The sequence below is a fragment of the Pelophylax lessonae genome (genome assembly GCF_965119305.1).
Source record: "Pelophylax lessonae genome assembly, chromosome: 3".
In the NCBI taxonomy this organism is placed as follows: domain Eukaryota; kingdom Metazoa; phylum Chordata; class Amphibia; order Anura; family Ranidae; genus Pelophylax; species Pelophylax lessonae.
The window spans coordinates 603483686-603511404 of record NC_138770.1 but is presented as its reverse complement, the minus strand read 5'-3'; the positions used below and the strand labels follow the sequence as shown (position 1 = coordinate 603511404).

General features: G+C 44.6%; 1 protein-coding gene across 1 annotated transcript in view; it reads left to right on the top strand.

Moving 5' to 3' along the window:
- Positions 1-26597, top strand: part of STUM (stum, mechanosensory transduction mediator homolog) — a 159448-nt gene extending 132851 nt beyond the window's left edge. The window contains exon 3 of the mRNA XM_082252140.1: positions 26466-26597. Coding sequence (XP_082108266.1) covers positions 26466-26500 — 35 coding nt within the window. The 3' untranslated portion in view covers positions 26501-26597. The remainder of the gene's footprint in view (positions 1-26465) is intronic.
- The last annotated feature ends 1122 nt before the right edge of the window (positions 26598-27719 follow it).

Below are 27719 nucleotides of genomic sequence, written 5' to 3'. Positions count from 1 at the left end.
CAATAGCAACTGCATGCAGAATCTTAACACTTTACTCTCCGGCTCAATCAATGAACAATCTAGGGGTTGTTGTTTTTGTTGTTTTATTTTATATGGGGATGGGAGAAGGGATGAGTTGGATGAGTGAGATACTTCAGATTTGAACTATTCACAATGCTGAGGACTTCTATCTGAAGGTGCGGCAAGGCCGCAGTTTCACCTTGCCACTAGATGAATCTGAGGTAAACTTCCTGAATAGACAGCTTACTTAGCACTTCAGGGTACTCGCCTAGCACCCCCTTTCACTCAACCAGCTGACACCCGTCCTCTGACTACTCTTGGTCAGGCCCTTGGACACGATCCCCTGTACTCATGACACTGTTTTCCAGGTTCTCCTGTTCTCCAGTGTCCCAACTCCTCTTAGTCAGCTCTCCTGGACCTCTGGGCTCAGCCCCTGCCTTCTGGCTCACCAGGCTGACTGTCTGTGATCATACACCAACTCCTGCAGAAGAGGAGGCAGCTGCCACCCTCTTTCCGGGACTCTGCTCACCAGCCAAAGACCCCGAGCACATGTGCTCCTGGCTTTTATGATGCTGTGCACCTGACTACACCTATCACCTGATGGGTTGCAGTCCTTGCCCTCGCATTTGTGCTCCAAGGTGCATCTCTGCTAGCAGTCTTGTGTTCCTGCGTGTATGACCTGGCTTTGCTGACGACTTTCCTGGCTCTCGACCCCGCATTGGCAGAATCCCGTATCGGCAGACGACCTGGAATCGGCAGACTACCTGCTTCAGGTGTCGACCCCAGCTTGGATGACTACCCGCTTCTAGACTTGACCCCGGCTTGTTTCTGCTCTCACTTCCTCACTCATGCTGTGCATTTATTGTTGTTTGCTTGAATAAGCTGCTTTATTTTACCTGCATCCCTGTGTGGTCTGGTTTCCTGGTACCCTGACAGTTTGCAAGGGCCATGAATCCTGACGATGGAGGTACTCCTATGCTCCCCATGTTGGTTACCAGGCTTGATCAACAAGATCACCTTTTGGCTCAGTTCGCTCAGGCGTTGCAGACATTGCTTGCACACACAGGGCACCTTGCTCCTGGTGCTGCCAGGCCGGTGGTTCCTCCTGTTGTTGCTCCTGCGGCTGCTCCTGTTGCCGCTCCTGCAGTTGCAGCTGGAGTCGCTGTTACCAGAGGGATGACTGGTTCAGCCCCCCTTTTGCAGTACTATGGGGGTGAACCGAGTCAGTGTTGTGGCTTCCTAAACCAAGTGGGCTGGAATAATGAGGCTCTGGTGGTTGTCTTCTCTCATGTTCTCTCAGATACATTGAAGGACGATATTGCGGCTAAGGATCTCCCGGATGAGTTCGAGGCTCTCATTTCCTTCCTGATTTTGATCAATACCAGGCTCAGGGTGAGACCATCTTTTAAGGATCGCCTGCGGAGGCCTCCTACGAAATTGGCTCCTAGGTTTTCTTTCCCACCCATTCCTCCCTCACCTCCCACGCCTCCTGGGGATGGTGCGTCTGGCTGCAAACCCATGCAGCTGGGGTTCACCCGCCTTTCCGAGGCTGAGCAGGCCATTAGGAGGCCAGTGACTGTATTGCAGTCTTGGTGAGCATTTCCTGAAATCTTGTCTGACCCGTCTGAGAAACGCTCTCACCTAAGGTCCTGTCAGGGGCAGATGGTGGAATTAGGTGGAATTTCCTCATCCCTGGTTCCTCATAAAGATAAACTGCTAATCACTGTTGTCCTCTCCTGAGCGGGTTCGGTGGTTACTCAGGCGTTGGTAGACTACGCTGCTGGCGGTTATTTTATTGACAGTACGTCTGCTGCTGCAACCCCTGCAACCGGCACAGGTTACCCACGAGACTGTTCCAATTAATATGGTGATAGGGGCTGTTCACATGGAGTCGACCTGTTTCCAGGTTATTTTGTCCCCGCACTACTCCGTTGTTTTGAGGTAACCTTGGCTTCAGAGACGCAATCCGACCTTTGATTAGCAGTCGATCGAGATCCTATCTTGGTCTCCACAGTGTGGCACTGTTTGAAACCATGGGCCTGTTAAGGTACTTTGTACCTCGGATTCGGTGTTGCCTACTGAATATCATGAGTATCAAGATGTATTTGACAAGTTGTGCGCTGGTACTCTTCCCCCTCATCATCCGTACGATTGCGCTATAGACTTGCAACCTGGTGCCATTCCCCCTCATGGCAGGGCTTATCCTCTTTCAGTTGCGGAGAATAAAGTCATGGTGGAGTACGTTGTCCAGGGGCACATTCGCAAATCCACTTCTCGAGCGGGTGCCAGTTTTTTCTTCGGGGGGGGGGGGGCGGGTGGGTTGAGACCATGCATTGATTTTAGGGGCCTCAATTGCATCACGGTCAAGAATGCATACCCGATTCTGTAGATTACTGAATTTTTTGACCGCCTCAATGGAGCAACGGTCTTTACCAAGCTTGACCTCGTAAGGATCAAGGAGGGCGACGAGTGGAAGACTGCGTTTAATACCAGAACCGGTCATTACGAATCTCTTTTTATGCCCTTTGGCTTGTGCAATGCGCCCGCTGTCTTCCAGGAGCTCATCAATCGTGTATTTTGTGATATTTTGCAGCAATGCGTGGTAGTCTATTTGGACGACATCTTGATTTACTCGGACTCTATTGAATCACACTACCTGGATGTCAGACGGGTGCTGCAGCGGTTACCTGAGAATGGGCTTTTCTGTGAGCTTGAGAAATGTGAATTCCACCTGTCTCAGGTTGCCTTCTTGGGCTACATCATTTCTGCTGAAGGGTTCTCCATGGACCCTGAGAAGGTTTCAGCTGTTCTACAATGGCCTCGCTCCAGTGGTCTCCGTTCCATTCAGCGTTTCCTTGAATTTGCCAACTACTATCAGAAATGTATCAGAAACTTTTGTTCTTTGGCCAAACATATCTCAGATCTAACAAGAGGGGCGGCGATTACCACAGTTGGACGCCTGCTGCCATCCAAGCTTTCGAGGCCCTCAAGTCTGCTTTCGCTTCGGCTCCTATTCTGTCTCACCCCAATCCTGGTTTGCTCTTTGTCCTAGAGTTGGATGCATCTGAGACGGGAGTTGGCTTCCTTCTGTCTCAGCGTCGGACACCCGATGGACCCTAACTTCCTTGTGGATTCTACTCCAAGAAGTTGTCTCCAGCTGAATGCTTTATGAGATTGGAGACAGAGCTCTTGGCCATTATCCTTGCTCTCAAAGAGTGGAGACACTTGCTCAAAGGTTCTGTGGTTCCAGTTCTCAGTCTCACTTATCATAAGAATCTGACGTATCTCTCGGAGGCCAAGAGGCTCACATACCATCAGGCCAGATGGCCCTTACTCTTTTCTCATTTTAACTATGTGGTCTCCTATTTTCCCGGCTCCAAGAATGTTAAGGCTGATGCCTTGTCTCGCCAGTATTCTGAGTTGTCCAAGGAAGACTCCGTGCCTTCAGATCATATCCTGGCTGCCATCCGGACCAACTTAACCTCTTCTCTTGGGGAACAGATTGTGGCGGCCCAACCTGATGCCCCTACAGAGAGACCTGCTGGGAAATGTTTTGTACCTAAAGGGTTGCACACGTACCACAATTCCAAGACTGCCGGTCATCCTGGTAAGAACCAGATGTCTTGTGCTTTTTCCCATCAGTTCTGGTAGCCATCTCTCTGCACTGATGTTGCTGCATATGTGGCTGCTTGTTCGGTCTGTGCCCAGAACAAATCTCCTCTGCACCTTCCCTTGGGCCGACTGCATCCCATTCCCAATGGGGAGCGTCCCTGGTCTCACCTGGCCATGGATTTTATTGTGGAACTTCCCGCATCTCGAGGTTAAGCGGTTATCCTCATTGTTGTCGACCGGTTCTCCAAAATGTGCCACTGTGTTCCGTTTAAGAGGCTGCCTACCGCTCAGGAACTTGCCTCAGTGTTTGCCAGGGAACTCTTCAGTTTACACGGGATGCCTAAGGAGATTGTCTCAGACCGTGACAGTCAGTTTGTCTCTATGATCTGGCGCGCCTTTTTCTCCCAGTTGGGTATTCAACTCTCCTTCTCCTCGGCCAACCATCCGCAGTCCAATGGTGCCACTGAGCGTTACAACCAAGCTCTGGAGTAATTGCCCTGCTGCTATATCTTGACCATCAGGACAATTGGGTTGATCTGCTACCCTTTGTGGAGCTTGCCAGGAAATCTGCCATCAACACGTCTTCTGGAATGTCTCCATTTTTGGCCAATTATGGGTTCCAACCCGCTGTGTTGCCCGAGTCGTTCTCGCCACAGGACATCCTGGCTGTGGAGGATCATCTTCGTGCCCTCCGTTCCTCTTGGGTGCAGAATTAAGAGATTTTACAGGTCTCTGCACAGCATCAGAAGCTCCAGGCAGACTGGAAATGTTTATCTGCTCCTTTGTACCAGGTCAGGGAGAGAGTGTGGTTGTCGACCCTTAATCTCAACCTCAGGGTGCCCACTCCAAAACTGGCAAACCGTTTTGTTGGGCTTTTTCCCATCCTCCATAAGGTGGGCCCGGTGGCCTTTGCCTTTGGTCTTTCCCCTGGCATGCGTATCTCCAATGTCTTTTACATGTCACATTTGAAGCCACTGCGTTTGCAATCGATATACTTCTTCCCTTCCTTGCCCTCGTTGCATTCCTGTGGGCAATCATGAGGAGTATGAGGTTAACAGCATCTTGGATTCTCGTCTGTTCCGAGGTCAGGTTCAATACTTGGTGCACTGGAAGAGTTATGGTCCTGAGAACCACTCCTGGGTTCCCTCCGCTGATGTTCATGCTCCCGCCCTTCTCCACGCTTTCCATGCTCGCTTTACTCAGAAACCATTTTTTGCTCCACGGAGGAGGGGCCGCTGAGGGGAAGGTACTGTCAAGGTCTTACCTTTGGCAGCCTTCTTGGACATGTGCACACTGCTGCCTCTTATAAACTCTGATTGCATCATCAATTGCCTGCTGCCTGGGTGTCGCACAGTGATGATGCTGCACCCTTGACTATATCTATCACCTGATGGGTTGCAGTCCTTGCCCTTGTGTTTGTGCTCCAAAGTGCATCTCTGCTAGCAGTCTTCTGTTCTTCCTGTTCTTCCATGTATGACCTGGCTTGGCAGACGACTCTTCTGGCTCTTGACCCCGCATCCTGCAGATGTCCCGGCATGGGCAGACGACCCGGCATGGGCAGACTACCCGCTTCTGGATTCGACCTCGGCTTGGATGACTACCCACTTCTGGACTTGATGCCGGCTTGTTCCTGCTCTTACTTCCTCACTCTTGCTGTGCATTTATTGTCGTTTGCGCCAATAAACTGCTTTATTTTACCTGCATCCTCATGTGGTCTGGTTTCCTGGTACCCTGACAGTCACCCGTCTGTACCTCTAAAGAAGAGGATTCTTCCTTGAAACGCATCAGCCTTACCATTATGAATGGCATGCAGCCCTCCTGCAGTACTGGAAGAATCCATGTCCTGGAGGTCACCTGTCTGTGTTTTGATATGCGTATTTTCTACATGCCTTTGTGAGTATGATATATGATACTCTCTTTTTATCCTTTAATAAATGTTTTAAAGGTATTGCACTAGGTCGGTGCGCCCTTCTCTTGTTTCATTGTCTTTTTAGGATGGATGACTTATCTTGATAGCTCTTTTGGTGCCTCCCCCTGTTCTCTGGAACTTTGCAGAATGTTCTAGACATATTGGGTGAAAGCTAGGAGAGGCTGTCATGCATATTCATGAGTGCCTCAGCCAATCCCCAGGAAATGGGCTGGCAGCGGGCAGATTCCCCTTATAAATGAGCATGAGTCATGCCCAAAGAGGCAGTCGGGTGGAAGATGGAGATAGAGTGCTGAGGAGGCGGTCAGTGGTCCTTGAGGGAGCCCCTAGTCTGGGGGGGCCTGGAACCTGGGTGCTGGAGGGACCCTCTACAATACACGGAGGAAACCTTTCCTGGAGGCACAGGAGCAAGTGAGAGGACAGCAGGAGCAGGTCAGCACGTCCGTGAGATCTCCTGAGATTTAGCTGGGTGGCCTGGTGAGTGTCAGTCTGGAGGACTGTGGGAGAAGTTAGCCTGGAGGGCTAGTGAAAGGGGATGCTACAGACAAGAGGGCTGGCGGGGCCGTCAGAGGTGGTGCTGGGAGCAATGACCACAGAGAGGATGTGATGAGAAAGTGTGAGTTGTGTCTGTTCTCCAAGTATAGGAGCTGCGAGTCCCTGCCTGTAATGGGCCTTTGCTAAAAAATACTACTAGGTGACATAGCTGGGTTCTGCAAACAAGTGTGTGCTGGAGGAAGAAGAGGAGCTGTATATAAACTATATATAGGAAGAGTTGCCCCTGAAGTTTGTTTGAACTAAAATGGGCATCCCATAAACTCCAATCCCTATCCAAGTTATATAACTCAAGGAAACAAAAAAAAACGAAGTCACAAACTGTTCTCTGAATGCCTGTGGGGATTTGGTGTGCCTGGCTGCGCAGGGTGGAGGATCCCATTGTACGTGTGGCTCATTAGGGGGTGCGCTACATGTATATTTCCTGTCTTTAGATAAATTATATCTGGATCTATAGATATTTAGGCTTATTCCCTAAGGCAAAAAGTCACAAATATGCGATGTGGTAAAAGTTTGTAGAATCCTGACCATCACACCTACTATATGAACAAAATTGTGTGAACACCCCATTGAAGGGTATTGTTTATACTTCAACATTCAAACACATAATAAACAATTGTGTACTTGTGAACAGTTTGGGGAAGGCTTTGTTCTGTTCTATCTTGACTGTACCCTGTGCAAAAAGCTCCAAAAGGGCATGGTCTGATGAGTTTGGTGGGAAAGAACTCGAATGGCCTGCAGAGAACTGACCTCGACTCTACTTAACTCCTTTGGGTAGAATTGGAACGCTGATTGCAAGCCAGGTGTCCAAATCCAACTTCAATACCTGACCTCACAAATGCTATTTTAGCTAAAAAAGGCACAAAATCCCACAGGCACACTCCAAAATCTTGTGGAAAGCCTTCTTTGAAGATAGGATTGTGTTATACCTCCATATTAGTGTTCAGGGTTTTGACATGGGATGTCCAACAAGGTAATGTTGGTGTGATGATTCAAATAAATGGAAATGGTCCCCCAAGTATATAGCAACATATAATTATCTCTTGGTGGCACCATCCCTAACCTAAATAATAAATATAGTATAATTCCCCAATCCTCTCAATGAAGGGGGAACAGAACAATGGGACTTTAAATGTGCCTCAATAGAGTACATAGACCTAAAGGTAAAAAATAACAGTGTTTACTTTAAACAAAGTTAAAAACACAATAAAATCATTTGGAACTTCGTCTATTACAGCTACATTATAAACATATCATTTCATAGTGATAGATGTAAAGCAATAGATGCAATCAATGCATTTTGTGAGGGTCTGACTTCCTCAGGATCTGCGTCTGTTGCGCATCTGAATAAACGTACAAGTTTCTTTATCTAAGGAGAATAATTGTATACATGAACATAATATAATACAGTGAAAAGATAAACACAAATTAATTACAAACTAATTACACAATATTTAGTATGCAGTATCTCACAAAAGTGAGTACACCCCTCACATTTTTTGTAAATATTTTATTATATGTTTTAATGTGACAACACTGAAGAAATGACACTTTGCTACAATGTAAAGTAGTGAGTGTACAGCTTTTATAACCATGTAAATTTGCTCAACACACAGCCATTAATGTCTGAACGGATGGCAACAAAAGTGAGTACACCCCTAAGTATAAATATGTCCAAATTGAGCCCAAAGTGTCAATATTTTGTGTGGCCACCTTTATTTTCCAGCACTGCCTTAACCCTCTTGGGCATGGAGTTCACCAGAGCTTCACAGGTTGCCACTGGAGTGCTCTTTCACTCCTCCATGACGACATCACAGAGCTGGTGGATGTTAGAGATGTTGTGCTCCTCCACCTTCCGTTTGAGGATTCCCCACAGATGTTTAATAGGGTTTAGGTCTGGAGACATGCTTGGCCAGTCCATCACCTTTACCCTCAGCACCTTTATCAAAGCAGTGGTCATCTTGGAGGTGTGTTTGGGGTCATTATCATGTTGGAATACTGCCCTGCGGCCCAGTCTCCAAAGGGAGTAGTTCATGCTCTGCTTCAGTATGTCACAGTACATGTTGGCATTCATGGTTCCCTCAATGAACTGTAGCTCCCCGGTAGCGGCAGCACTTATGCAGCCCCAGACCATGACACTACCACTATCGTGCTTGACTGTAGGCAAGACACGCTTTGTACTCCTCACCTGGTTGCCGCCACACACGCTTGACACCATCTGAACCAAATACGTTTATCTGGGTCTCATCAGACCACAGAAAATGGTTCCAGTAATCCATGTCCCTAGTCTGCTTGTCATCAGCAAACTGTTTGTGGGCTTTCTTGTACATCATCTTTAGAAGAGGCTTCCTTCTGAGAGGACAGCCATGCAGACCAGTTTGATGCAGTGTGCTGCATATGGTCTGAGCCGTGACAGACTGACCCCCCTCCCCCCACCCCTTCAACCTCTGCAGCAATGCTGGCAGAATTCATACGTCTATTTTCTAAAGACAACCTCTGGATATGACGCTGAGCACGTGCACTCAACTTCTATGGTCAACCATGGCGAGGCCTGTTCTGAGTGGAACCTGTTTTGTTAAACCACTGTATGGTCGCCAACGTGCTGCAGCTCAGTTTGAGGGTCTTGGCAATCTTCTTATAGCCTTAGCCATCTTTATGAGGAGCAACAATTCTTTTTTTAAGATCCTCAGAGAGTTTTTTGCCTTGAGGTGCCATGTTGAACTTCCAGTGACCAGTATGAGAAAGTGAGAGCGATAACACCAAATTTAACACACCTGCTCCCCATTCACACCTGAGACCTTGTAACACTAACGAGCCACGAGACACCGGGGAGGGAAAATGGCTAATTGGGCCCAATTTGGACATTTTCACCTAGGGGTGTACTCACTTTTGTTGCCAGCAGTTTAGACATTAATGGCTGTGTGTTGAGTTTTTTTGAGGGGACAGCAAATTTACACTGTTATACAAGCTGTACACTCACTACTTTACATTGTAGCAAAGTGTCAGGGCCCAAAAACTGGGGGGGGGGGGGGGCAAATGACCAATGAAGAGTCCAAACACTTACCCTCAAGATAGCTTGGGAGGTAACATGCACCGTTATTCTACCTACAATACCATAGAATAGATGGACTCCTAAAGAATATTATAGCAATGAATAGTAATTCATAGCCAAAGTCTATATAGGTCAATTAAGAGGAGGACATGTGTGATGGTCAACAAGCTGTGGTGTGATGGTCAGGTCTCCACAACATTTGGTCATATAGTGTATTTGCATTGTGAAAAAAATTATTACTTGACTTTGCACTCCTATTTACACCTGAACATTTTCGTGCTCACCAATCTGAGTTGAATCAAGATGTACCATATAACTTCCTCTGCTTTCAGGAGAACAGTTTCCCATGCAGACAGGACTGTGTGCATTTACATGATGAACTGACAGAAAGTGCGCAAAGCAAAGCAATAATAGGAAGGAGAGTGTTCCTGAAGGGCGATTGCTGGGTTTTGATTGATGCAGCTAGACAGGTTTCTCAGGAACCATGTCAGGTAGAGTTTGGAAATATATAGAGAGTGGTGACTCTATAGATAAATAATTTCCCGATCTGAACATTGGAGTCTCAGCCTATAGGTTAATGCAGCTATTTATGATCTTAAGGCCAAGAGTCGAGGACTGGCCAGTGGCCACTAATTAAACACAAATTCCCTTGATTTTTTTTTTTTTACTTGTGTACTTTGACAGTTTCTGGAGTTTGTGCAGTTGACAGTTTTTTGGGTTTTTTTTGCTGACTAGGACTACAGAGGCACCAGCTATTCTTGACCCACTTTTTTCAATTTCCCTTGTGAGCTCCCATCCACAAACATCATCCAACCACAGGAGACAGACAGTGCCCTGGTTGATGTGTAGCCTTTAGGCAGATGGCTAAATCTCCTCCCCAGAGCTTCTGCGTCTTTTGCCAGGGGCTGTCTAAGTACAGATTTCTTTTTTTTTTTAATGAGTCTCTGGTGTCCCCTTATACTGGCATATTCTCATTTACCTCCTTCTGGGATGAGATGAAGAGGGGAGGGGAGACATTACCTACATTTTAATCGCAGAAGACATCCAGTTACATTTTGCTGTATAAACTCAGGTCTTTTTTTAGCTTTGTGTGTCAGGAAATTATCATACAGAATGTGAACAGATTCCTTTCTGTGTTGTGAAAAACAAAAAGGTCATTCTCTGGCATATAAACTGAAGAGGCTGGTAGACGCTGTGCGATATTCCTGTGCTTCACAGCTATGCAGGAACCTGTCTCATCCATCAATGAACTGTGAATTCTTTTTGTTAGAGTCCTAAGCCAGACTGAATTAGGCAAACATTTGGCACTAAATTTACATTTATTTAGTTTTGCTCTGATGGGTGTCATGATAACTCATCTGTGCAGCGATACAATATCAGATAACCTCTGTTCTTCTTGGGTGGCAATTAAAGAAGTATAGAGACAATAAGGAATCAATCTGTTCAGTCTGGCCATTTACGTTCACATGTTTGTCACCAGTTCCATCACCCCCCAATTTCCCCATATTCTCTGTCTGCCTCCTTTTATTGGACAAACGTACTGTAGATGCTTGCAAGAAGGTTTTTTTTTTTAGAAATAAGGTTTAAAGGCTAGGTTGTGTATGCTTTCACTTTTCTCCCCACCCTAGCAGTATGTACACTATTACACTATATTACCGAAAGTATTGTGACGTCTGCCTTTACACGGACATGAACTTTAATAGTATCCCAGACTGGGATTCCCAGTCTTAGTCTGTAGGGTTCAATATTGAGTTGGCTCACCCTTTGCAGCTATGATAGCTTCAACTCTTCTGGGAAGGCCGTCCACAAGGTTTAGGAGTGTGTCCATGAATGTTTGACCATTCTTCCAGAAGCGCATTTGTGAGGTCAGGCACTGATGTTGGTCGAGAAGGCCTGGCTCGCAGTCTCCGCTCTAATTCATCCCAAAGGTGCTCTTTAGGGTTGAGGTCAGAACTCTGTGTAGGCCAGTCATGTTTCTCTCCCCCCCCCCCCTCCCAACTCACCCATCTATGTCTTTATGGATCTTGCTTATGTATAGAAGTTACCACCTCCTTCTTGGTCAAACTCCACTCAGCCAAGATAACATGAAGAAAAACACCATACATAGTGCTTTATCCTTAAACAATTGGTCTTTATTACTATAAACTTATAGTTTAAACACTCACATTTTAATGGTGTTTGCAATGCACCAAACTATAACAGCATAAATATATATAACAGTATGTGAAATCCTCCAGCAGTATACGATATTGTCAGGGGGGTTTAGTTACTGCAATTCTTTGACTCTCCTCACACCAGGGACACCCCCCTGATGAAGCCACGTGACCCTGTGGCGTAAGCGTAGGGGAGGGGCTTGCTGACGTCATGGCTTTGTTTGTTTTTTTGAGAGGAGTCTCAATACATAGTGATATTAATCAATTTTCACATTTGAATTTTCACATTTGATATTGGATGTCACTAGTGCTGTATTTGTAGTTATGACATTTTAAAGTGATAGCTTCACTTTTTCTTATAGGTATTGTGTAAAAACACAGGTGGATTCACATTGTATATTGTGTGAATATTAGAGTGTGGAGCACGGCACCAATTGATTCACATAAATTTTGAACACATATAGTCATTATTCTATTTTATGGACCTAGCAGCACGCAAGTACTTTATTGTTCTTTTAATAAAGGGTTTGCATTTGCCTTGGCAAAGCTCTGGCGCAAATTGGAATTTAAAGTTTTTGCAGGTTGTTTAATAAAGGGGTATTACAAGCCATCTTTTGGAGATTACCCAGCCTTGAGGAGGAGTGTGGAAGAGCATTCATGTGTGTGCCTTATCTGACCCTGGGAAGGGAGGGCAGTACGTTTTGGTAAGAGTATATCTGCATGCGGTGTATGGCACACGGGGGAGTGTTGGAGGAATCTGCATTGTGAAGACTGGATCTTTATATTTGGACTTATGGTCACTATTTTATGTGAGTACAATTATTTTTATATATAAGGTTTCTGTTCTTTTGGCATACTACACTATATAGTTTTTTTTGGAGAGCTGAGGAGCACTGATTGGAAGGAAGATTGAAAGGCACTTGGAGATTGTGGTTATTTCATCAACCTCTATATGATCCAATAATTCACAAAGGGCCAAAATATCTAGTGAGAGTTTATAACTTTTTACAAAGAAGGAAAAGGATGTATAGCACAGAAGTATTTTTGTTTCCGATTTATTTTATGTTTTATTTTATGGTATTGCACATTGCACATATGTATAAGCAGGGCTTTTTTTCAGCAGGAACGTGGGGGAATGCAGTTCCAGCACCTTCAGCACTTAATGTATTCTATGGCATCGAGTGCTCAGCTGTGCTGGAAGGTCTATTGATGCTGCCTGCTGGGGATCTATTGTTGTTGGTGGGGATCTCTTTTTTTTGTGTGGGGTCAATTGTTGCTGGGTAGGTCTATTGTTGCTGGCAGAGGGTCTTATGTTGCTGGGGGGTCCAGTGTTGCTTGGAGGGATCTATCATTGAGGGAGAGGTTTATTGCTGCTGGAGGGTCTATTGATGCTGGCAGCTGGGAGATCTGTTGTTGCTGCTGGGGGTCTATTGTTGCTTGGGTGGTATTTTGTTGCAGGGGGGGGGTCTATTTTGGGGTGGAGTCTGTCAAGTTCTATACAAATTACTTAAGAGCACAAAATAATACTTGGTTCTGTATTCACTAAAAGGGGTGGTACAGGGGGATGGGTAGGGGGTGGAACCAAGGGGCGGTGCTCAGAGGTGGGTAGGGGGCAGAGACGAAGGATGAGTCAGAAGGGGGGAGTTCCTGCACCTATTCTCTGAGAAAAATAGCCCTGTGTATAAGAATACTTTTATGGACACTTATATATAAGCTCTGGTGTATATATACTCATATTTATGATACTTATCCAGGGGGCAGAGATCTCCAGCTTCTGGGGTATTCATAGGGAATTGTATAATTTTACCTGGGCACTGAATAATTTATAAAACAATAAGGTGAAACCACCCTTCTCCTGCGCTTGGTATCCAAGCCCCTCGACCACACTCCTCACGGGACTGACAACTGGCTTCTCAGATGGCTAAGGTCTTGCTGCCCTTATCGGACTGGGGTAGTCCACCGGTACTAAAAGCAAAAAGAACAAAGAAAGGGCGCACCGACCTAGCGCATTATCCTCAATAAAAGGCTTTATTTAAGTAACATTAAAAATGGCTACTCACAGACGTAGATAAAAGTAAAGCGTGTCAAGCTGGATTGCTCAAATGTCCGTGTTTAGTCTATATAATCGTCCATGACTGATGAGATGACTGACGCGTTTCGAGGCCTAGCCTCTTCCTCAGAGCCACTGAATAATTTATATTAGGAGCTTAATAGCATTAAACTTCTACAGAAGACCCAGCCACTGTGGAGAGTACTTCTCCAATTGCTACCAGAGTATTACACTACTAGTGGGGTGGCCGTGCGTCTCCAGCCACTTGCCTTTGGTACTGGTCCTGAGACTCCCTGAGCTACCCCCCATGAGTAATTGTCTGAATGATGACATAGTGGGTAACCGTAACTTGAAGTTTACTATATAGGGTGCAAACAGGGTCAGAATGGCAAAGGGTATGCATACACTACAGAACAATGTTTGACATTTTATGCAAGCAAGGGGCCCCTCAAAGCAACGTCTGCGGCTCAATGATGTGGCAGCAAAACAAACTCTATATAAGGCTTTCTTGTAACAGAGAGCAGAGAAACATGGTAAAACCTCTAATCATGCAAAGAACTGGCAGTTGTTTGCATGATTAGATGTTTTACCATGTTTTGATGTCATTGTATGTGCAATATGTAGTGGGCTCTATATGGCCCGATTGTCTGACTGTCTAATAGATATAATAAATAAATGCTTTTTATATTTTTTATACAAACTCTATTTGTGACTGATTCATGGGAGTTTCCATTTAAAAGCCCAATTTCTTTTTACCATCAAGGTTGGTTCGAATGTCTACACAGTATATTTAGGGCTGGTTTCTCCCAGTTCTCTTTGGCTCCCATTTCGATAATATAACAATATATATTAGTGCTGTCAAAATTAGCGCGTTAATAACGCATTAACTCAAATTAATTTTAACGGCGCTAATTTTTTTAACGCACGATTAACGCAGCGCGCATCACCTGTTTGACCCGTGGCCTAGCCCGTAGTTGGAGAGATAGAGATGCAGCAGCAAACAGAAATGGAAAAAGAAAGGGGTCTTCTGAACGGAAAATTTATATACAAAACGAGGTCTGATGGTTCTGTCGACAAGACAAAAGTTATCTGCATTTATTGTCGATGTGAATTAAGTTATCACCGCAGTACGTCAAGTTTAAAATATCACTTGATGGCGAAGCATACAACTGACACGGAGAGCCCCCCTCCCCCTCGTCAAAGGCAGACCACAATGGATCAAAGTTTGCACCCGAGATCGATGGATAAGTCCACAACTAATAGACTCACCTCAACTATAGCTAAATGGGTGGCTACAGCATGTAGACCAGTTAATGTGGTCGAGGACGAGGGTCTACTTGAAATTATTCGCATCGCATCTAACGATTCTACATACGAACTACCTTCAAGAGCCACCATTACAACCAAGATTCACAACTTATATGAAGAGGAGAAAGCTAAAGTTCAGGAGGCATTGAGACAGACAAACACGGTTGCGCTCACCGGAGATTATTGGACTTCCCTCAGTAACCATAGCTACCTAGGCGTCACAGCACATTATTTTGACGCGCACTGGAAACTTCAGTCTCACGCTTTGACCGTTATGAAGACAGAAGATAGACACTATGCTGACGTTTGCGCTGAGCACTTTCTTCAAGTAGCCAGACAGTGGAACATTGAACTCAAAATTAAAATAGTGACCACTGATAGTGCACGCAACATGATTGCAGCGGCCAGGCAGCTCCCGTTCGAGCATATGCCTTGCATTGCACACAGCCTCCACCGAGCCATCACAGTTTCTCTCCAAAACAGCCCGTTTGATGGCGCCTTGGCAAAATGCAGGAAGTTAGTGGGTCATTTCAAGCATAGCCCTGCTAACGCAGCCGAGCTTGAACAGCAGCAAGTCAAACATTTTCAAAAGAAAGAGTCACTCGTACAGGAGGTGTCTACTAGGTGGAACAGCACCCTAGAAATGATAAAGCGTGTTCAGAGAAATCAAGAACCATTGAGAGATGCACTGGCCCTACATGCAGGCAACATCAACATGCCAACTGCAGCTGAATTTGATAAACTGAAGAGGTTGGAGACTGTGCTGGAACACTGCAGGTAATTTATTGATACTCTTATTATTATTATATTTGTCTCTCAGTCAAAGTAAGGTTGTGTCAAAAGTGGGGACGTCTGTGTGTGTGTGTGTGTGTGTAATATTTTTATAATAGAGTGGATTTATGTTGTTCTGATGTGTCTTGACTGTGTGTGTGTGTGTGTGTGTGACATTTATAATAGAGTGGATTTAAGTTCTGATGTGTGTGTGTGTGTGTGTGACATTTATAATAGAGTGGATTTAAGTTCTGATGTGTGTGTGTGTGTGTGTGTCATTTATAATAGAGTGGATTTATGTTCTGATGTGTGTGTGTGTGTGTGTGTGTACAGTATGGGGACAAAATATAATAGAGATGTCTGAAATCCTTGTTTTTGTGGGGACATTTGTTGGTCCAGTTAAACAGCTTATAAATCATACAGAATGAGTTGTATTGAAAATGTAAAAATGCAGAAAGTTTTCTGTGATGGTTAGGTTTGTGTGTGTGTGTGTGTGTGTGTGTGTGTGTGTGTGTGTGTGTGTGTGTGTGTGTGTGTGTGTGTGTGTGTGTGTGTGTGTGTGTGTGTGTGTGTGTGTGTGTGTGTGTGTGTGTGTGTGTGTGTGTGTGTGTGTGTGTGTGTGTGTGCGCGTGCGTGTGTTAAGAGTGAGAGATTGAAAGTGAGTGAGAGATTCATTATGTCTAACTAAAGTGCTTTTCTCTATTATTCCAGGTATGTGAGTGAACTTTTAGGAGGAGAGAAATCTGTTTCTTGCTCAGTTGTGCTGCCCGCGTTGTGTCATCTATCACGTGTGATGGAGGTCTCAGAAGATGACCCAGCCTACATGATTAAGTTTAAGGAAACTTTCACAACTGACATGGACAAACGGAAGGAAAAAACCAACACCACATGGCTGAGGGTTGCATCAGCACTGGACCCTAGGTTTAAGGACCTCAAATGTCTGAGCAGGGCTGACAGAGCTGAGGTGTGGAGTTCAGTCTGTGCCTTGCTCCAGAGGGAGGGGCTTGCACAGCCAGATAAACCAGTGACACTGACAACTGAACCACCTAAGAAGATAACATGTCTCATGTCTGTGCCAGAATCTTCATCTGATGATGATGAAGAGGACTGTATTGAGAAATGTGTGGAGCGCTACAAGGCAGAGCCCTCTATTGGCATAGAGGACTGTCCCCTGCAGTGGTGGTCCAATCATGAAGGGGCACACAGTGAGATGGCCTACCTTGCACGCATATACTTATCAACACCTGCCACATCCGTACCTTGTGAAAGATTGTTTTCACTCTCAGGACATGTTGGTCAGAAAAAGCGAGCTGCCCTGTCATCTGAAAATGTAAACAGGCTCGTCTGTTTGAGCAACTGGCTCAGTGCAAAGAAAGAGAAATAATCTGTGAGGAACCTGTGGGTTTTTTATATTCTTTTTCCCACCTGTTTGATAGACATGAACACGTTCTTTGTAAAACATGTCAATGTTCTTTATGCTCTGTTTAGGGTGATTTCAGTAATAATAAATGTACATTTAGGTTAGCATGTTTACAAGAAGTGAGCTGCCCTATCGTGCAAAAATGTAAATAGGTTTGTGTAAGTAAATTGAGTAAAGAAAGAGAAGTAATGGGAACCGTTTATTTCTATGTTGTTGTTTTTTCATGTGTATAATAGACATGAACAAGTTCTTTGATAAACATATGACTTTTGATACTATGGTCCCTTTGATAGATGTCCAGTCTTCATCCTATGTTAAGTATGGTTTCACTAATAATAAACATGCATTTGCATAAAGCGTCTATTTGTCCACTCCCATGTTGATTAATGTATTCAAAACTTGAAAAGTATTAATTTAAGGTACATTTAGAACTGATACAAATGTGCGATTAATCGCGAGTTAACTCATGACAATCATGCGATTAATCGCGATTAAATATTTTAATCGATTGACAGCCCTAATATATATATATATATATATATATATATATATATATACACACCTTTGATCCTACCAGAAATGCCGTGTCTTTATCACATCCTGTAAACTTATATGTCTTTCAAGCTATATTCTGTATGCTACAAATGGAGATGGAGAGAAGCGGATTAGTTTGTAGTCCAAATAATGTGGGCAGCCTAGGGTGACAACGCGCCATGAGACAGAAAGTGTGTTGCTGGCAGGGTAGTGTGTTCTTAGTTGTAAAAAGCAGAGAAAAGACCCTCTGAGTTGGGACTGTAAAGGTTTAATGTTGCAAGGTACATTAAAAACTTACATAGAAGTAAGTAGATGCAGATGATCCGGTGTCCGGGGTCTGCATGGGGTCACTTCTTGGGTCAGCAGTAGTCGCTCGTCTCGTGGTCCTGTCCAGCAGGAAGTAGTGACAAAGGAGCGTGCAATGGTATTTCACCGCAGTGCGCATGCTCCAAAACGCATCGCCAGCACGCCCGTGGTTCCCGGAAGGCTGATGCTGTGGTTAATTTGCGGTCCAGCCCTCAGACTCATCCATCTACGTCATCACTGCTGGACAGGACCATGAGATGAGCGACTACAGCTGACCCAAGAAGTTTCCCCATGCAGACCCTGGACACCAGATCACCTGTGCACTCTGCAACATTAAACCTTTACAGTCCTAACTCAGAGGCGCCTGTCTTTTCTCTGTTTTTTAACATGTTTGGAGACTGCTTCCACTCCCCTCCAGGCTGGCCTTGAGCTAAAAAGTCTGTTCCCCATATGCAACACGGACAACACGGGTAGTCCATAAGACTGCTCTATGGACATTTATCAGTTTCTACATGCCTTTTTGCTTGCGCCAATATGTGTATCTATGGTTCTCAGTTGTACATCGCGCTGTGACCTTGGGGTACAAACCATAGTCACACTTAAGCTGGATACACAATATCCAACTTTTGTGGTTAGATTTCCTTCAGATTTACCTTTTCTATGTAGTGCAAGGGCCTGCCAGATTGCATACAAATTGAAAGTGTTTAGGTTTGACCTCATATTATATGGTTTTGGTAAGTCTAAAGGAAAAAGTCTTCAGAAAATCTTATAGTGTGTATGGCCCATTACAGTGGTAGAACTCCACAATACTCCTACAGGGATTTTTACTATCAGTATTGTGAGAGCTTTTGTATACTGCAGCAAGTTTGGTTAGCACAGCGAGTGCTTTCTACCAGTCTGAAAGCCAATTAAAGTGTGTTGATATCACAGCATCGTAGTACTTTGCCTAATGTTGCTAATGATGGGATTAATACTAATCACTTTAAGTCCAACCGCAGACAGACACTTTTTTCCATCTATTTTGTGTATTTACGAGCAGACAATGACTGACCAGACTGAGAATGATCAGGCACCTACATATTTTGTATTAAATATTTTACCGAGATAACCTAAAATGCTTTTTGCTCAATTATATTTTACATTTTTTTCATTTTATTTCAGGTGTGTTTTTTTCTTTAAAAAGACATTCTGCCTACACTGAAATATTCAAACCAGACAGCAAAAAATATTAACATTACAATAAAATTGCATCCTTACAAGTTTTTTCCGCTGCCGCAGTTGTGTCAGCATTATTTAGATTCTGCACTGCTATCTTGGATTTGGGAGTTGACTGCCACCAGGGTTGCCCACCCAATGGGCACGCTGGGCAGTTGCCCGGGGGCCCCACTTGCTCGGGGGGCCCCACCTGTCCAGTCCCAGCCCCAGCCAAGCATTAGTCCCGATTCCTGTGTGCATCCTGCCGCCGAACTTAGCAGGTGGTAAGCGCCTGTCGGCCCTGTGCTGCTGTCAGGCCACTTGGGCCGTGGAGGGGGAGCCCCCAACTGCAGGAATGCCTGTCCACCTCCATGGAAACAGGCACACACAGGACAGTCGAGTCTGACTCCGGTCTGTGTGTGTGTTCACCGGACACATGGAAGCTGTCATTACCCTGGCACTGCTGTATCAATAAATTTAGCCTTATCAATAATTAGCATTTTTATTTGCGTGGGTGATTGTGTAGGCAGGGCCCCAGTGCACTGCATTGCCCGGGGGCCTATAATGCTCTTAAGATGGCACTGGCTGCCACTTTCTGGTATTCACAGCCGGCATCTTGGAGACATACTGCTAAGGTCAGCTATGGACGGTTTGAATCTTGGCCGGTTCAGCAGGAAGCGTCCAAGATTTGAACCATGTATTGGCAGGCTGAATGTACCTAAGTTAATCGATCGAGTAACTTGGGTACAACCAGCCTGCCATATTTTACATGTGATTATCGCTAGCAGCTGGTACACAATGGCTCTGCAAGAGAGAATCCCCTGTTAACACTGTCTGTGTTGATGGGGAATCAATCAAATTTCTTTCCTGCAACCTGTGCTTGCAGGAAAGAAATTTGCTCTGTCTATGGCTTGCCTAAGTCTTACGCATGCGCAGAACTTCTTGACATGGCATCCTCCATGTAGGTGTGAAATATCTCAAAATTACAGAACTTGCAGTCCTGCAGCCTTCTGGGATGTGCCAATGTATCCCAGGATCCTGTGGGCGGAGATGGAACTCACAAAAGAAGAAAGCAATTATATAAGGGGGCAAGGTAGGGAATAAATAAGGCTTACTGTACATATACATTTTGAAAAGTCTGCTTTTAGCTTATTCATTTGTGACTGTGTAAAATCTAGATTAAAACACAATGCAATGATTTGCAAATCTCATAAAACCATATTTTATTCACAATAGTAAATAGAAAACATATTAAATGTTTAAACTAAAAAAATGTACTATTTTAAGAAGAAAAAAAAAAAGGCAATTTTGAATTTGATAGCGGGAACATGTTTTAAAAAAGTTGGGACAGGGCAACAAATAACTTTTACAGTAGGCGATACAGTACTAACAAAGAAGAGCTGAAAAAAACATTTTGCAACTGATTGGGTTAATTGGCAAAATGTCAGTAATGTGGGTATAAAAAGAGCATCTTAGAGAGTCAGAGTGTCTCTGAAGTGAAGATGGGCAGAGGTTCACCAATCTGTGAAAAGCCGTGTCTAATAATTGTCAAACAATTTCAGAATAACGTTCCTTAATGTAAAATTGCAAATATATATATCATCTACAGTGTAAAATATTATCAAAACATTCTGAGAATTTGGAAAAATCTCTGTGCGCAAGGGACAAGGCCGAAACACAATATTGAATGCCGATGATCTTTGGCACATGCTGTGATTGGACAAAGCTAATCACATGGTACAGATGGGTTGGTATTGGCCCTGTCTACACCATGTGATCAATGTGATCAATCACAGCTAGCAACCCAATTGTATGCAATGGATGGCATTGTTTATAATCATCATGTGATCTGCTGTGATTGGTCATCACATGAAGGTGATAAACAATGGGTGGCTTCCTTTCATGCCATCCATTGTATACAATTGTGTTGCTAGCTGTGATTGATCACAGTGATCATATGATATAGACAGGGCCAATCACAGCCCATCTGTACCATGTGATTAGCTTTGTCCAATCACAGACAATCACAACATAAGACACTGAATGAACCCGTTTCATTCAGTAAAAATGGTTGCTTATACAATGAAATCCATGATAAAGGTGTTAAACATTTAATATGTTTTTTATTTTCTTTGTGAACAAAATATGGGCTTATAAAATTTGGAAAGCATTACATTCTCTTTTTAGTTAGATTTTACAGTGTCCCAACTTTTTAGGAATCAGGGTTGTATTTTTTTTTTTTTTTCTAATTTGTATGAATTTATTTATTTAATAAATAAACATGTATTCTAGGATGCATCAATGGCAAAGTATGTTGGGTATTCTTATTACCCTCTGCGAACAGACTAATTAAAATGTTCTGTCTATGTTTGGAGAGAGGGAGGGGTGTGTGTCCTTCCTCTGAGTTATTAAGCTGTCTATTTTTAGCACAACTGCTGTAAATAAGAGCAATCACAAAGTATAGACTTCCTGGCTGGAGACGCTAAAGATTAAATATTCTTGCATTTAACAGTATTAAATGTTAACAGAACACTGAGGCAATTAAAAAAGAAAAAAACACTTTCTGATATTCTGAGAAGAATTGTCAGAATTCTGAGATACTCAGTTATTACTATATCTAAAAAGTTTGACATATTATCTCAGAACTCCGATTTATTACCTTAGATTGCATTACATCTCAAAGTTTTATTGATATATCTTAAAATTCTTAGTGTTTTTAACTGAATCCAGTTCAGTGTAATCAAAATATAGAATCTACCTAAAAAAAAAATAATAATTTTTTTAAGTTTGAACTATAATAAAGAAAATGAAAGTGCATTATCTGTCTTAAAGGTTTTTTACTTTATTAAAATATTTTTTTTTGCAGTGTATACATGTTGTGAAGCCTTTCTCCTCTATATAGTTTGTAATTACATATAGGGGCAGTCATATTTGCCAATTACATAGGCAGTATTTACTTCCAACTTGGTAATGCATCACACATATTTTGTTAGCTGTTTCTGTTTCATCAAGACGATTTTATTTTCATGTGCTTTGCTCTTCTTATTCTCTCAGTGCATAACTTTCTGTCTTCTCAGTGCAGTGTCTTGTGTGATTGGTCTTGTAATAGGTTTTGTCTCAGCTGATCTTCACAAGGTCCTGACTGAGGTGTCTGACATAGAGAGTGCCACTAGAGCAGGGGTGGGGAACCTTTTTTCTGCCAAGGGCCATTTGGATATTTAAAAAATAATTCGGGGCCGTACAAAATTATCAGCTTAAAAATGTGCCTGTTATATTTGGTGAAACATTTAATTAACTCACCCCTAATGTGATGGCTGCAACTGATTCTCTTTGGTGAGGTGTGTGATGTTAGCTGGTATTGATGATGTTGCTACTCGCAACTGGTTTTCCAGGTTTGCGTCGGTCAGTCTTCAGTCTGTGGTGGTAAGTTTTGAAAAGAACTGCTGGCGGGTACTGCTGGTGGGTATAGCTGGCTGATACTGCTGGTGGGTACAGCTGGCTGGTACTGCTGGCTCAGGCTGGTACTGCTGGTTTGTACTGTGCTGTGGGTACTGCTGGCTGGTACTGCTGTGGGTACTGCTGGCTGGTACTGCTGCTCAGGCTGGTACTGCTGTGGGTACTGCTGGCTCAGGCTGGTACTGCTGTGGGTACTGCTGGCTCAGGCTGGTACTGTACTGTAGGTACTGCTGGCTGGTACTGCTGTGGGTACTGCTGGCTCAGGCTGGTACTGCTGGCTGGTACTGTGCTGTGGGTACTGCTGTCTCAGGCTGGTACTACTGGCTAGTACTGCTGGCTCAAGCAGGTACTGCTGTGGGTACTGCTGGCTCAGGCTGGTACTGCTGGCTCAGGCTGGTACTGTGCTGTAGGTACTGCTGGCTTATACTGCTGTGGGTACTGCTGGCTGGTACTGTTGTGGGTACTGCTGACTCTGGCCAGTACTGCTGTGGGTACTGGTGGTTCTGGCTGGTACTGCTGGCTCTGGCTGGTACTGCTGTGGGTACTGCTGGTTCTGCTGTGGGTACTGCTGGCTCTGGCTGGTACTGCTGTGGGTACTGCTGGCTCTGGCTCGTACTGATAGTTCTGCTGTGGGTACTGCTGGCTCTGGCTGGTACTGCTGGCTCTGGCTGAGTACTGCTATGGGTACTGTTGGCTCTGGCTGGTACTGCTGTGGGTACTGCTGGCTCTGGCTTGTACTGCTGTGGGTACTGCTGGTTCTGCTGTGGGTACTGCTGGCTCTGGCTGGTACTGCTGGCTCTGGCTGTTACTGCTGGCTCTGGCTGGTACTGCTGTGAGTACTGCTGGCTCTGGTTGGTACTGCTGTGTGTGCTGCTGGTGGGAAATGCTGGCTAGGAGAAGTGTATCGGCGCCGCACTGGAGGAAGAGACAATGTTTCCTGTATTGGTCACAGGTGGAATGCATTTGATATTACTCGCCTGTGAGTCACTCAGACTGTCAGAACAGAGCCGGAACTATACAGGAAGCATCGGCTCCGTTCTGACAGATCAGCTGAGAGACACAGACTCAGCTGCACGGGGGGTCGGGCCAGATGACTTCGGGGGCCGCAGGCTCCCCATCCCTGCACTAGAGGGAGACAGATCTGCGTGTGTACATGTGGCACAGCATGCAAGTAAAGTAGAAAAGTCACATCCAAACTTACTTTCCGAAAACTTTTAACAAAGCATAGGTATAAGAAACTGTTTGCATTACCTATGTTAACTCATCATCCTTTTTCCTCTCTTTTGCACGCCTCTCTCTGATAACCTGAATGCACAGTATCACAAGGTAGGTGTTTGGATACTAAACCAATATAAAGAACTGTGGTTTAAAACTATAATTTTGCTAAAATTCAAAACAGACCTCAATGTTAATGGAATGCTGAACCCTGCAATTTGACCCTGCCTTTGTTTACACAAGCGGGCGGATCTCCACACTCGATTCCCCGACGATCGGGGAAGAGCGGCGGTGATCACCGCCGCTCCTCCCCTGGCCAGACTCCTGCTGTGACTGAATACAGCGGGAGCGAGCCTCCGGCGGCGTGCGCGTGCCGCTGAGAGAGGGGAATGTCTGGCGACGTAGGTCTACGTCGTCAGACGTTATCGAGCCACTTTGCCGCAGTAGCAGCTCAGTGAGCAGCGGTAAAGTGGTTAAAAAGGTCCTGTGTGATTCTGGGTCCGGTTCAGGTGCAAATTCAGGTAAAAACATGTTTCGTGAAATACAATTTAGTATGTTTTGATATACATATAATTTGTTCTATGGAACCTTCGAGCAACATTAAAGGAGATGTATGGACTTTTTTTTTCCCAATCATACTTACCTAGGTGGATGCACCATCGATCCGATGTTGTATCCGTCCCCCGCTGGCTCTAACACTGAGAACCAAGTGATCAAACACCACCGATCGCTCAGTTCTCACAGCTCCCTGAGCAGAGAGCTGCTGATTTAGTCACCACTCTCTGTCTGACGCCCCCCCCCCCCCACGCGCGCTCCACCTGGAGCACTGGGCTGTGGAGGGGCCGGCTCGGGCTGTCAGGGGCTCGCTGAGAGCCTGAGCCGGGTGCCAGTCCAAGCATGTGGGCAGATCCCGACTCCATTGTCGCGATCTTGCACGAGCCTGGACTGACTGTGATGTCAGCAGAGAGCGGACTTTTCACCCCGCTATCTGCTGAAAACGGGTCACAGGAGAGCAAAATAAATTCCACTTCTGTGATCCACAGAAGTACAGCCAAACGATCTCAGGCTGTACTTCTCCATTTAAAGTCCTGTTGGTTTCAGTACTTGCTTAGATTCTAATGAAGGATGTGGTGCTTGTGTTAACACCCGCCTCCTCTCTCTTTTGTTTTATTATACAGTATATATATAAGACCAGTCACCCTGCACAAGGAGATAGAGCAGCAATGACCGGTCTTTATTACTGAAAGCTCCTGTATAGAGGCAAAATACAGAAGTTGTTTCATTCATTCATCTTTATTTTATATAGCAAATCAAGCAAAACTGTTAGATCATCGGCTGAGTCCCAGAGAAGGTCAAGTTGAGTCTCAGGAGGACAGCAGAAAGATGGGGCTGATTTCCTGTTGCCGATCATTCTACAGTACTTTGTTGCTCTGTGATATTAATTTAGAAAGAGCTGCACTGAGCAGAGGTGTGCTGTGTATAATAACTGATGGTTTTACAAGTCTATAATCAGTTTAACCTCATCATGATGAAAAGTTATGCAGTAAAGTATAGGGTTATCTAGCTCAGTGGTCTCTAAACTGCAGTCTAGATGCAGCCTTATTTTTTGCTTTGGTCTGACCCTTGGAGCACTTTCTCATTCTGACATAGGGCACTATACCTCCCACTGACACAAACAATGGGGCACTAACCAATCTACTGGCACCAACAATAGGCCGCTATTCCTCCTGCTGGCACCAACAATGGGGCACTATCCCCCCACTGGCACTAACAATAGGGCGCTTTTCCTCCCACTGGCACCAACAATGGGGCACTACCCACCCACTGGCACCAACAGTAGGGTGCTATTCCTCCCACTGACAACAACAATGGGTCACTAATCCCCTCTACTGGCACCAACATTAGGGGGCTATTCACTCCCACTGGCACCAACAATGAGGCACTTCTCCTCCCACTGGCACTAATGTAGTGCTAGCCCCCTGGGAGCCGCTGGATCCTGATCCCCCCTATTCCTGCACAGTCTGGCAACACGAATTTCCAAATTGCATCCAGACACAAGAAATGGGGTGCTATTCCTCCCACTAACACCAACAATGGGGCACTATTCCCCCTACCGGCACCAACAATGGGGCACTATTCGCTCCTACTGACACAAACAACAGGGCACTATTCTCCCCACTGACACCAACAATAGGGCGCTTTTACTCCCACTGGCACCAAAAATGGGGTGCTATTCCTCCCACTGACACCAACAATGGAGTACTATCTTCTTCCACTGACACCCACCAACTGGGAGCTATTCCTCCCACTAATACGAGTGATTGGGCATTGTGTACTCCCACTGACGCTGGGGCATTTTCTCCCACCGGTCACAGTCTGGCCCCCCTAAAGTCTGAAGGACAGTAAACTGTCTCTTATATAGCGCTGTCAATTTACGCAGCGCTTTACATATACATTACACATTCACATCAGTCCCTGCCCTCAAGGAGCTTACAATCTAAGGTCCCTAACTCACATTCATACATACATAGTAGGGCCAATTTTATACAGGATCCAATTAACCTACCAGCACGTCTTTGGAGTTTTGAGACCCCTGCTCTAGCCTGTGAACTATTGTAAAAGGTACAGGTGAAGATGGTTTGGTACTATGCTGCAGATTATTTGATGAGGAGGAGGTGAAAGAACAACACTGCAAAGCAGAAATTAATTATTACTATGACTTTGCATTGTAATATCATACTCATAATAGCCATAACTGTTTATTACACATACATGGAGCAAACCAATGACATCATCTCAGCCTAGGCACTATACTGGAAATGTCTGAAATGATTATGAAATGTCTGAAATGAATTCATGCAGACTTGTTAATTACTAAAGGACCCACTTTTACAACATCTACATTCTTTTTGCAGGTTACAAAGAACAAGGGATTCCACAGCAGCTGTAAGCATAGCGGCACAATACGCAAAGTGCATAAAGACATTTTCCAGCATCTTTGGAGGAAGAGTTTTAAAAAAACAGAAGAAAGTATCTGAAGGAAAAATGTGGCCTACAATGTACAGACAAACACTCCGGTCCAGCAGAGGACCAACTTCCCACAATAGCACAGTCCATATACATTCTTTGATTGCTCTGGAAACCAAATTTTTTGAAGAGTCAAAAAAACACCAAGAAATACGGAATTGCAATGTAAGCACACAAACCCCAAACTCATTCCAGCTACAGAGAGTCACAGAAGAACTTTATCTGTGCCATCAGTGAACTTACATAATGTCTTTCTATGGTTACTTGAAGTTTCTTTTCTACTTATGGCATTTTATGGAAGAAGGAAACGTTCACTGTTGGATGGAACTGCATTGTATGTGATGGTTAGTTATTCCAGATCACATGAAAGCAGAATCACCTCATTTCCTTCTAGTGGCCAAACGTTATATAAAAGTTATTAAAACATGACAAGTAAATAATTTCTTCACATTGCACAGTTATGACATAAAATTTTGCGTTTGCTCCGAGTTCTCCTTTTTAAGAGGTATGACTTGTAAATCAGGAGAGGAGTATTTATTTAGGGCTGACTCACACCAGCGGCTGGATTAGCCACACAATTCAGCTGCTGGTGTGTGGTAGGATTACAATAGTGTGAAGCACCAATTGCCATGCATCGCACTGTTTACTTTTTTTTTAAATGAACTTTATTGAAATGTCATACAGTGATATTTTTTTTAAGTTCTGTTGGCCGCAGCAGAGTGCTAGGCGGTGTATTGCCTCACACTGAATAAAAAAAAAAAAATAGTGCATGCAGCACACACCATCGCAACACAGTAGTGTGAACCTGCCTGGTAGGAGATAGAGATGGGCTCAGGCGTGTTCGGGATCCTAGTCACAACCCACCTGCCCGATCCCGCCAGGAAGCCAACACTGCACACCACTAATTACAAGCATTGAGATATTTCCCAGTCTGTACAGCTGCGGACCAGGAAATGCCTCACTGCCTGTGATTAGTGGTAGTGATCGACCGATATTGTTTTTTTAATGCCGATACCGATATCAATACTTTGGTCATCGGATATCGGTATCGGCCGATATTTTCAGACATGTAAAAAAAATATTTTTTTTTTCACAGGTACTCCTTGTGGAGGGATCTGGGGGTCTAAAATACCCACAACCCC